This window comes from Limulus polyphemus, unplaced genomic scaffold, assembly GCF_000517525.1.
Source record: "Limulus polyphemus unplaced genomic scaffold, Limulus_polyphemus-2.1.2 Scaffold25, whole genome shotgun sequence".
Lineage (NCBI taxonomy): Eukaryota > Metazoa > Arthropoda > Merostomata > Xiphosura > Limulidae > Limulus > Limulus polyphemus.
The window spans coordinates 1,465,131-1,476,604 of record NW_013665635.1 but is presented as its reverse complement, the minus strand read 5'-3'; the positions used below and the strand labels follow the sequence as shown (position 1 = coordinate 1,476,604).

The 11,474-nt window shown below is 30.5% G+C and overlaps 1 protein-coding gene across 2 annotated transcripts in view; it reads right to left on the bottom strand.

The window, feature by feature from the left end:
- LOC106459022 (PHD finger protein 21A-like) overlaps window positions 1–11,474 on the bottom strand; it is a 33,769-nt gene that overhangs the window by 7,942 nt on the left and 14,353 nt on the right. For both annotated transcript variants that reach the window (XM_022385650.1, XM_022385656.1), the window contains exons 5-7: window positions 9,249–9,349; window positions 2,311–2,812; window positions 729–832 (exon numbers count right to left, since the gene is read on the bottom strand). In XM_022385650.1, the coding sequence (XP_022241358.1) occupies window positions 729–832; window positions 2,311–2,812; window positions 9,249–9,349 (707 nt within the window). The remainder of the gene's footprint in view (window positions 1–728; window positions 833–2,310; window positions 2,813–9,248; window positions 9,350–11,474) is intronic.

The following is an 11,474-nucleotide window of genomic DNA, read 5'->3' as shown; positions in this document are numbered from 1 at the left end:
ATTATAAAGTACTTAAAAAAAATAAAATCTATTGAAATGGGGTTCAATGAATTTCTTATTCATAAATTTTATTAAAATTCAATGTATTAAATATTAGTACGTACACATCTCCAGTTAAATGTTTCACATAAACCAGATTACCTTTCTAGTTGCGAAATCAATGAACAATAAGTAGTAACTATCTACATAATTAGCTTACAGCTACTTTGTACATACAGTGTAACTCGGCAGCAGACATTTCAGGTATAAGGAGAATTAAGTGTGGAGATACTTTGAAAATTTTTTGTTTACAACACCTTAAATATAATCAATTAAATTTTAGGAGTAATGGAACCACCAGGAATGGTAAGTATTTCTTCAAAGAAAAAAAAATCTCATTTCTGTTGAAACCAAATAACTCACAAAAAGACTTCAATTATACAAACTGAGTTTGCAACAGGATATTTACAAGGATCTGAAATTTTATTATAGCAAATATTAGCCACAAGCTACGCCAAGTTAAGTAAATAAACTGTGTTCGGAATGAACAATACTTGGCTTGATTTTTAAAAACAATTTTATCTTAAGTTCTATTTTTAAAAATTTGATAACATTTTGGCCCGTTTGTTTTACATTAAAACTAAAAGTCTAAGGAGAAATAATACCTTTGTATCACTCCTTCATTGAAAACCTTAAATTATCATATGTTTCCTGCTTGTTACTGTAATAATACTGAAGATTATACTTACTGCTATAACAGATGTCAAATTCTGAACTTTTTTTTCCAGTTGGTTCTTTTCTTTCCTCAGGACTAAACTTCTTTTCAATAGTTTTTGTTTCACATTTTCCTTTGCTACAGCAGCATCATATAAAAAATTGTATCATGAATTATTGAGACTATTACTTGCATTTCTTTGGAAAAGTTATTTTGTTATAAAAACTTAATCATTTATGCACCAATAATACAAATATAATATCATAAGCATTAAATAAGTTCATTCAACAATACAATAACAAAAAAATGTCACTTTGAAAATAATTTTCATACTTTATAAACAAAGAAGTATTTAGAAAAGAGCAAAATATTATAAAATCAATTTTTGTCTACAATTCAGGTTGATGCATTTGAAAATTAATTATTCTTAAACACCACTCTAAAGCATCCCTTTCTTGTACCAAAAAATAAATCTACTTACACTTTTAGAATGACTTGGTTAATTATCAATCATAGATAAATAGTATTTATGCCTAGATATATTCAAAAGTATAAGCTGCATAAAAACCCCAGACATAAAAAATGAAATAAAACCATCCCCAACTGGAAATTAGTTCAGACACAAGAGTTATACAGGGTACCGAGAATCACTTTAGGCTTCTATTATTTTGGAACTTGTTTTTGCCTTCTTTCAAACTAGTTTAACATCAGTTTCTTTTGGAGAACCAGAAAAACTTTAAGAATAATTATAAGGATTAGGAACTCCTACTGAAGTTAACCCATCCAAATGGTGTATGAATAGTTGTAGTGATTTGGAGAACATTTCTTTAACCCTCTGTGCACAGGTGGGGGTTAAAATGTTCAATGTCACAACTTTTTTACAGTCATATTCAAAAAATTATCAATGTATGTCAATAAATTTGGAATCAAAACATAGTATACAATTCAAGTTTGAATTTTATATATACGTTTTAATTTATTAATTTCAAAGGAAAATATTTAAATAAATTCTTAATCTTCACTTCTCTGTGTTATACAAGCCATTTATTACAACAGCAATTGTTATTGTTATGGTTATATAAATAGTATCCTGACTGCTACTGTGTTCGTTGTATCTCAGCTGGCCTGAAGAGCTCTGGATTTAGTGAAATGGATCATCAACATATATTGAATATAATGTGGTTGAAATACTATTATTATACACACTTTTAATTCTTGAAAACCTATAATGGACTAGATCAGTAATATAGTGTTAAAAATATAATGGGCCTAGCATAATGTCTTATGACAAATATAATTAATGATATTATTGATTAAGTTAATATATTTGGTTTCATTTTACTTACTCAGATCATGTCTGCCTGAAGTTAACAATTTGTATAGAGTAGTGCTGATAAGAACTGTTTCAGATGTCATGTGGTGAAGTTAGAAGATTTCAATCAATAAAGTTGCAATGTAGATAAAGATTTTACATAACACTAACTTATATACTATAAGTACCAAATTAAATTTCATAGTTTTCTTCAAGTATCTTAATCGCTTGAAGTCTTGGCTTAGTTTACACAATGCAAATGTTAAGCAAGATGTATTTAGGTATAAAACAATCTCGCATATACCTGCTTTCTGTGCTAGACTAGTGGCAGACACAATGGGATTCCGATGTTTATCTACCTTCGTAGGCAGAGAAACAGTTGTTGTTGTTACCTGTGTGACAGATGCCGATTCAGTTACTTTGGTTAAATTACTAGGTACTTTAAGAAGGTCTGAACTGGTAGAGTTGGAAGCTGTAAGAAAGATAGGCACTGTGATGGCACATGAAGTTATGGCTGAAACAGGTACTGTTGTCACTGCTGATGTAGATATAGACAAAGTAGGCTGTGTTATAGATGAAGGGATAAAACATTTACAGACTGGTAATGATTTTGCCTCAGATGATATATGTGTATCATTTAGTTGACTTGGTTGGCTAGGCTTGCACTTGGGACAGGACCAACCATTAGCTGAAACTGATGACAGAGAAGGCTGCACACAATTTAAGTGATAAGCCAGACTGCAAGTATCACATTTAACTAATTCTTGTGGTTTCTCACATATGACACACATTTCTTCACGACTGTCCTGTTGAATACAATGAAAGTGTTATACATACACCAATCCATTAGTTACAACAAATTATACTCTGAGATACACTAATTCAAATACCACCTGATAATTATCATTTCACTGTATAAATGTTTATAAACAATTTATTTTCTTTATATGACCTTTATTAGCATAATCATCTGGAAGATATTAAGATACACAAATGTTATGTCTCTTAATCTTAAAACAGGTTTAAGGAGCACAAACTTCTTTAATGCAAGTCACAGAAATTGATAACTTGAAAAAGAAAAAAAAACAATCCTAAAAGAAAAGCCCCAAATGTGAATTATTTAACCATGTCAATGTATATATCTCTGTAGAGTTATTTCAAGCAATATTTCGATAAAACCCAAATTCCAATATCGTTAACTCAGACCTTGGTTTAAGTAACAAGTAGAGTTGTTCAAGATGTACACACATATTCATATTCATTCTATTAACAGATACAATGTCTGGCCCCTATAATATTATTATTATTCATTTTTTATTTTATTTCTTTAGATTTACTATTGTTTCAGTGACTCTAACCTGTTTAACAATACATTTACCATGCTTCACCATGCACAGTTCCACTATATTGTTGGACTTTTATATTCTTTTCGGTTACTCATTTAAAATCAGTTTTGTAACCTGTGATGTTCATAGCCCATTGAAGAAGGCATTAACTGGGTAGAATAAAGAAACATTTATCTGATATTCTTTGTAGTTTTCATTCAAAATGTCTTTTTAACTGCTGCATACCTCAAGCAGCTGGGGAATGAAAGTGGTAGTCATGCTATACTATATGATATGAAGATATACAAGTCAATCCACTAAATACAGCAGCTATAGATTTCTGTGCAATTGGCCTGTTGAAACATGTACTGGAAAACTTGTTTTTGTACATTATATGGCTTATAGAAAACACACTGGGAGAAGGGATGTGCTTTAGATATGACAGCCTCATGATGGAGCCTTGTGCACTGGAAACTATAATGCAAGGCTATTGTCAAGATACAATGTCATCAGACAAAGCATGACAAGATGTGTTGAGATCAACTGTAACAACTTGGTGAGACTCAAAAATCATCGTAATATAAAATACTCAACCTCTGTACAATATCTGTATGAACCCATTAGAATACTTTTATAAAAACTGTAATGAGTGTCATTTTTGGTTACTTCCCAAGTAAGTGCTTCCTTTTGTTAATTTTAAAATTTGCTAGTCTCTGTATAGTTGATATTTTAAACTTCTTATTCATTCTGCTTGAACAATATTAAATAAAAATATCTAATTACTTCAAAGGGTGTTTCTGCAATGTACTTGGGTATAACTTAAATGTCATGTTTGTAATGACCGTTCCTTTTAAACTGATCACCAGTTCTGAACCTTTTCCAGCCCAATGTCTGCTTCTGAATTCATGAATATTAATAACTTGTAAAGATTACCATATCTGAAACACAGAAGTCACTATAAATTTTTTTAGTAATTTTACAATCTAGGGTGAAATATAAATAACTACATGATGCAGCGATATACTATGTCAATAAGCCTGTAACCATTAAGCCGAAAGCCAGATTTCAGTCATGCATATTCTACACGCTACACAGATTCTGCAACTCTACATTCACCATTATTTCTGTTTTGTTCTTATATCATGTTATTCATTCCACGAAATAAGAAATTGTTACAGAACAAAATGTTTATAAACATTGTATTAATTTTTTATTTCTGTACAACATAATATTTGTTTTTCAAATTCATTCTAACAAACACAAATTTTTGAATAGCAACAAATACAATCATAAGCCTAATAACATCACAAGGTGAAAGAAAATAGTGCAATAAAATATGTACCATTAAAATTAATATGCACATAGTATTTATCTTACTATACCATATTTATAAACGATACCTCTTTATAGAAATTATGTAGAGTTGTTTAAACAAAAAAACACTAGTCTTTAAACTCATACCAGGGCAAAGCCTTCCATAAGGTTTCATTAGTTTCAAATTATCAATGTGATTTTTGTAAAATGAAGACCAAGTGCAAAAGTAATTACTTTAATAAAATAAACAAACAAATTTAATTTATCACCTTTACATAACCCCATAAAAAATTAAAATTAAGAAATAGATTAGTTTTTTGAAGCCACGTATTCAAACAAAGGCTCTGCATAATAACTAAAGGTTTAGAAATTTACAACACTTGTATGGAAGAAATGAAACTCTATGACAAACAGGGTACACAAAAGAAAATGAATCTCAAATTGCAGATGAAATATTTATGATCTTATAAGTTTTAGAAGTTTGTAAAACATGTATAGGGCAGACAGTTTAATTTTACTATTTTTGACACAACCAACTTCAAATATTCATTGTTTTTTGAATATTTGTGGTAGAAATAAGCAACAAACAAATTAAAAGGGCACAAATTTTCACCTATCTTTTGTATGTTGACAAATTTTATTTGTGCAGGTGTAAAGTCTTAATATTTTTACTGCTCAAATAAAAAAAAAACAATTTTGGGGTAAACAATCAAAATAAGAATGAATATTTAAACATTTTTTTTTAAATTACTTTATTCAAAACAACTTTTTAGTAAAATTCATAACAAAATGAAATTTAAATCTGGGCATATCATTTGTAGGTGACTTAAGGGATGTTCGACAGATGTTTTGAAAACTTAATTTTGTTATATACCCTCATAAAAAAACACAAGGCTAGATAGGGTTAGAGAACTACAACATCAAGTGTTATCACTAATCTTATTGTGAAATATAATAAAAACTAACATACATTGGGTATATTTACAATGTATTATATAAAAATATATTAAATCTCTTAAAAACATGAATCGTCACTTATACTTTGCCATATTTTTATGTGGTAGTCTCTATATTTAATGCTATAATCTTACTTCTGGAGACAAATGAACTATTAAACTCGTGTACTTTGGAACAGCATCAAGTCTTCAAAGCTCTGGTGAATTGATTTGATGTATGTGTTGTATGATTTGTTTTATCACATTTAAAAAACACTTCTGGATGAAATAGTTTAAAACATCAGATGAACTTTCTAAACATTATGTACTTAGCTTCTGCAACTAATATCTTATTCTTATGTATTTGCATCTTGCAAAGTTCAAAAAAGATTTCACTGTGATATGTTTTTTTAAGCAACAACTAGAAATACTTACTTTTGTTGTAGATTTTAATTACTGACTGTTATATCTTCCAACATTCTTCTCAAATATTTCAATAAAGTTTATATCTTTTAAAATAATAAATTTTGTCTTTCTTTTGATTTGAAAATTTGAAAAACACTGGTCTTGTGATATTATTGTAATCTAACCTGAAATTTACAGAATGTTACATGTAGAGCCATCAGAATTATGAAGAGAAAGCAAGCAACACAAAAGTGGGCGAATCCTTGCCCCAATCTGAATAAGTTCAAAATGCAACAAACCGAACTCACCTCACTCAACCTAAAAAAGATATTTCCCGGTCTGGGATTACGAACTGAAATCCTAACTCTCCAACCTGAGAGGCAAGGCAACACCTCCTTGCCCCTAGAATTAAGAGGAGGATGTGGAACAAACCAAGTTCAACCAATGGCATAGATGTTCTGTGTGCAGAATGATGAGGTGTTGAGGATCATCAAAATAAAGAGAATGATCAAAAAGGAGAGTCGTGCACAACTCAACCAGATAGTAAAGTGTCATCTCTGAATTGGAATTATGAGAAGGCTCCTGTGTAGGCTGATCCTGCTCCTACCATACATCTAGGAAAACCATCCAGGGTTATTAATAGCTTTGCCCTCTTTTCCTTGAGTGGAATAATGAATACAAGCATCACTCAGAAGGAATAAACCTCTGTCCGTCACTGCACGAACTGGAAACTGGAAGTGATAAGAACTCCCACACTCCATTAGGAAAAATGGAGGAATACTCACGTTGGGTAGCCCCTGGGAATGATGCTCCGGAGACAGTGCAATAGGTGAAATACAATCCCTACTTTGAAAAGCAAACCAACCCCACTTTATTCAATCTAGGGGTCAGCAAGGATGGGCAAAATCCCCTTAAGCTTTACTCATGACAGTCCATGAGTGAAGGTCCAGTAGTGTATTTGTCTTTGTGTTATAATTGTGTACCATTCAGAAAGCACACAAGGTGGTCTTATTGAACACCCCCATCTCAACAGAACTTGTTGCTATCAGGAAATTTTAAATCAGTTGACTGGTAGCAAGTGCAGATTTGGAAATAAGCATACCTGACCAGGCAACACCCGCTACAGAGTGGGATCCAAATGAAAATGATGAGAAGGATTCTGAAAAAGAATAGAAATAAACATAAAAGAAATGAAGTCAGCAACCTCTTTTAGAAATGAGCAGAATAGCCAAGGGGGGTAGCACAAAACCTTCCAAGGAAGCAACCGCCAAATCACGTAATTAATGGGATATAAATGGAAGGAAGATGAGTAGGAGAGAAAGCCTTATCCTCTTCTATAGCCACTGACATTCTGGGAAGAAACAACCTATTGGGATACAACATAACATAAGTGAAATGGTAAAGAGTCATGTGAACATGAATTGCAAACACATACAAACGTCGACGTCCACCAGCTAACAAAAGAAGAAAAATAAGTCTTGATAGAAAGGTGATATAGGGAACATGATGCCGAAAGTTCAAAAAGAGGATGATATAGGGCATGGAGAATCACTAAGATATCCCAATTAGAAACCTGGAAAGGACATTAAGAAACAAAAAGAAACCTAAAATTTTAAATAAGTGAACATACAATTTGTATAATGAAACATCTATTTCAGCTTTGGCTGAACACGTTAATGAAACACATCATAATATCAACTGACTAAACACTAAAATCATAAGTGAACCAGACCCAAAGTGCTATGAATATTCATGAATTCACTGAAATAATACAGAGTTGAAAAATAGGAACAGCATTAAACAGACACAAATCAATATATATATAAAACACAATTGGTCAAATTTGTTTATCTTCCACACCCTTCCCCTTCTTGTTACTTGAATTTTGAATATTGTAACCTTAACCCTTTCACCCTGGGTATCCTTTACTACACATGACAGAACATTTTAGTGTCTTTTGTTTATGTTATACCAATTAGTAGAGCATAAAAATCATAGCTAATAATCCATATTTTAATAGGATATAAATTTTGCATTCCTACTTCTATAAGGCAATATAAAAAAATCCTGAATTTCCCCTAGTGTGATACATGTGACATTTTCTCCAGGCATCTTGTCTTCCCTGTTTTATTAACCACCCCTTGAAAAGGTACAAAACTGTAAGTAAATTACTCTCTATAGAATTGTCACTGCTCAAATGAACCATAATTACAGCCTTCAATTTTGTTTGGTTACAGAGCTATAAATATAAAATCACACCCCTCCTGCCACACCTACCTATCACATCATCTCTTTCAGGCTTTGTCAATAGTTCTCTTTTACGTTTAATTATCCATTACCTTTAACCAACAGAAAATCAAGGTTTTCATCTATCAAATGATGTATTGTATAATGTTGTGTTCTGAACAGACAAGCGTCAATTTTGCTCAGAGACAAGTTTTATTCCCATGGGATAGTTAAAGACTAGATTGGATGAATTTGTAACGGCTATTGTCGTATAGTTAGAAAGCCAGAAAAATTTTGAGTTAGGGGAAATTCTCTGCTTTTTGCATGTTATTAGTCTATATTCTTTGATGCATTTCATTAAATAAATTTATTTAGTGCACTACTACCGTTTGTATAAAATACGTTAGCTTAAGTACAATCGACAACATTGTAAGCTGTCTGAGATAAGTACTAACATATACGTTTCACCTTATTCTTTTTTTTTTATTCATAGAGTCACACTTTGTTTTTTTAATAACATCTCATGAACAGTTGTGAAATTTTTAAGTTGAATCAGTGTATCAATACAACACCATATAAACCATTAAAACTTCATGAGAATTCCAATTTATTACTCTTCTTTTCTGATAGACATTAAAACCTTATTTATATTCTTAAATATATATATATATATATATATATCACAAAACCTAATTCAGTTTATGATATAATACTTAACAGCACCTACCCTAAAAAGGAACTTGTGAACAATTATTGAAGAGGATTCACTCCTGAAACATGGTTTGCTTTTATGTTTTTGATGAACCTAGGATTTCTTTCTTGCATACTATATGAAACCAAAGATTTTTTTCTACGTGTTTTATTTTTGTGCATTACAACCACCAAGCTTTGATACATATGAAAATCACAAGGTGAACTGGTATGTGTCTGGACTTAGTTTGAAACTGAACAAATCTGGAAAATTACTCAAGTTCATATAACTTCAATATTACTTAGAAAAAAAAAATTACAAAATATAGAAAAAAAATATATCTTACTATGACACTCGATTTGATGGGAAGATGATAACCATTTGGAAGAGATTCTTCTGTGCAAGGAACATAATTTTTAGGTGTGATGGAAACCAATCGAGGACGTCCTAGAAACATTAACATGTTTGATGACTTTGCTAATACATTAAAATTAAAAAATAAAACATTTTAAGTTTATGTGCAAAAAGAAGTTATACATCTTATTACAGTCTTTTTATGTTTGGGGTTTTGTTTCAGCTGTAAAAAAAACTATTACTATTTTTATGATTTCTAAAAAATGTACATAAATTTATCAAGAAACTTTTTTTTCAATCTTACATATGCATATACACTTTACCTACTTGTATTCATGGCTCTAAGAAACCAGTCAACAGATGTGAAATATTATGAACCCTGCCAATTTAGAAATTAGGTACACACATGGTTTGAATCTATTATCTGTCAGTCAGATGCTTTATGCAACTAAGTAAGCATATCTGAAATGTTGCAAGTCTTTTTTTTTATTTCTTTGGCAGTATATGGATTTTGAGCTTTAAAAAAATAAATGGAATGAAAATATAACTTGAAAAATAACTTTTTGTTTAACTTTCTTTCCTCCCTTTTGGAATTAGGAAGGTGCATTAACCAACCAAGCTACTGCACCTCAAGTGTCAGTTTTCACTTCATTAGTTATTAAGGACAGACTTTAACAAGAACTTGGAGCTATGCCATTCAGAATGATGTTTCATATGAAATTTATCTGACATATGACCCTTTGAGAGTGAATTTCATATCTACCTTTAAAACAAAAAACAACTTCAAATAAATAATTAAAAATAAATTCATCATCATCACAGTGCAAAACATTCATTTCTTGATAATACAAAAGTAATCTGATGTGATATAAGAAGCCATGAAGTTTAGTTATAAAATGCACAAAACAGCTTCCAGAGGATAACCGAAAGTTAATTTATTAACACCGCATCACACAATTATTTTCTTTAAGGTTCTTTATCTTTCATTGACAAATATACTCATGACTGTGTTTTAATTTACACATAACTTGATATTATTAAGTTTTAAATTTGTCTCACTGTAATAATCATTAAATTACATATATTTATGTTTACTCATTTAAAAAATTAAACAGTTCAACAATGAGATAACTTACATAAAACACATGGTGTTTCTTGCTCAGAAAGCAAACCCAAGTTTGTTTGTTTGTTGTTTTTTGGTTAAAGGAGATGAAAACGATAGGTAGGATAAAATTCCTGCTCTACTAATTCAAACCACATCAATTTATTTACATGTATCATATAGTTATAGGTGCTTCCTTAACAAGGCATGTGGATAGGATAGTCTGTGAGGTAAATAGGAAGAAAAGAATCAGATTATGCTATCCAGGGGCACAGGTGGAAGATATAACTGACAGAGCAGGAGATATAATAAAGGGGGCTAGCAGAAATGTAGTTTTTGTGATGCATGTAGGGGCTAATGACGTAGGGAAAGGTGGGTCAGAGGAGCTAATTAATAAGTACAAAAGGTTGATAAAGGCAGTTAAAGAAAAAAGCCATAACTTAATTTTGTCAGAGATACTGCCTAGTAAAATTCAGTGGTATTGATATAGTAACTTATGATTTTTTGTTATTTCAAAATGTATATATAAAATGTTAAAAAAGTATTTTGTTTACCATTCTCCACATGTAAAATCTGATAAGGCTTAGCAACTGACGACAAGCAGCAAACGAGTACAAAGTTCATAATTAGAAGAGATAATTGTTTTCTATACTTCTTTATTTACTATTATATGTTCTAAGAAAAATAACTGAAATTTAAAAACTTATTTGTAAATAGAAATAATGTATTATAACTGAAATTTGACTGTATTTTACAAAATACTGGTCCACTAGAATACAGCCAAGACAGCTCACTTTGTAAAGACCAGTTTTATATTGGATACAGTAACATGAGTGAACATGCCGTATCATTCAACTTCTGTAATGTTAGTCAGACACTGCTGAAAGGTCAATAAAATAAAAATAATAAATTTATTTTTAGATATGTAAAATATTACAAGATTTAAGCAATTTAGACTAAACATTTGTGGTTTCGTGTTATAATTTGTTCTAATTCTAGAATGAAAAAGATAATTTATATCTATTTACTATTTTTTTTATGGTTGTTACAAGGTCAGTTAAACTGACTAAACCCATACAGAGATACAATAGTGAAAATAACAGATAAAATATAGTT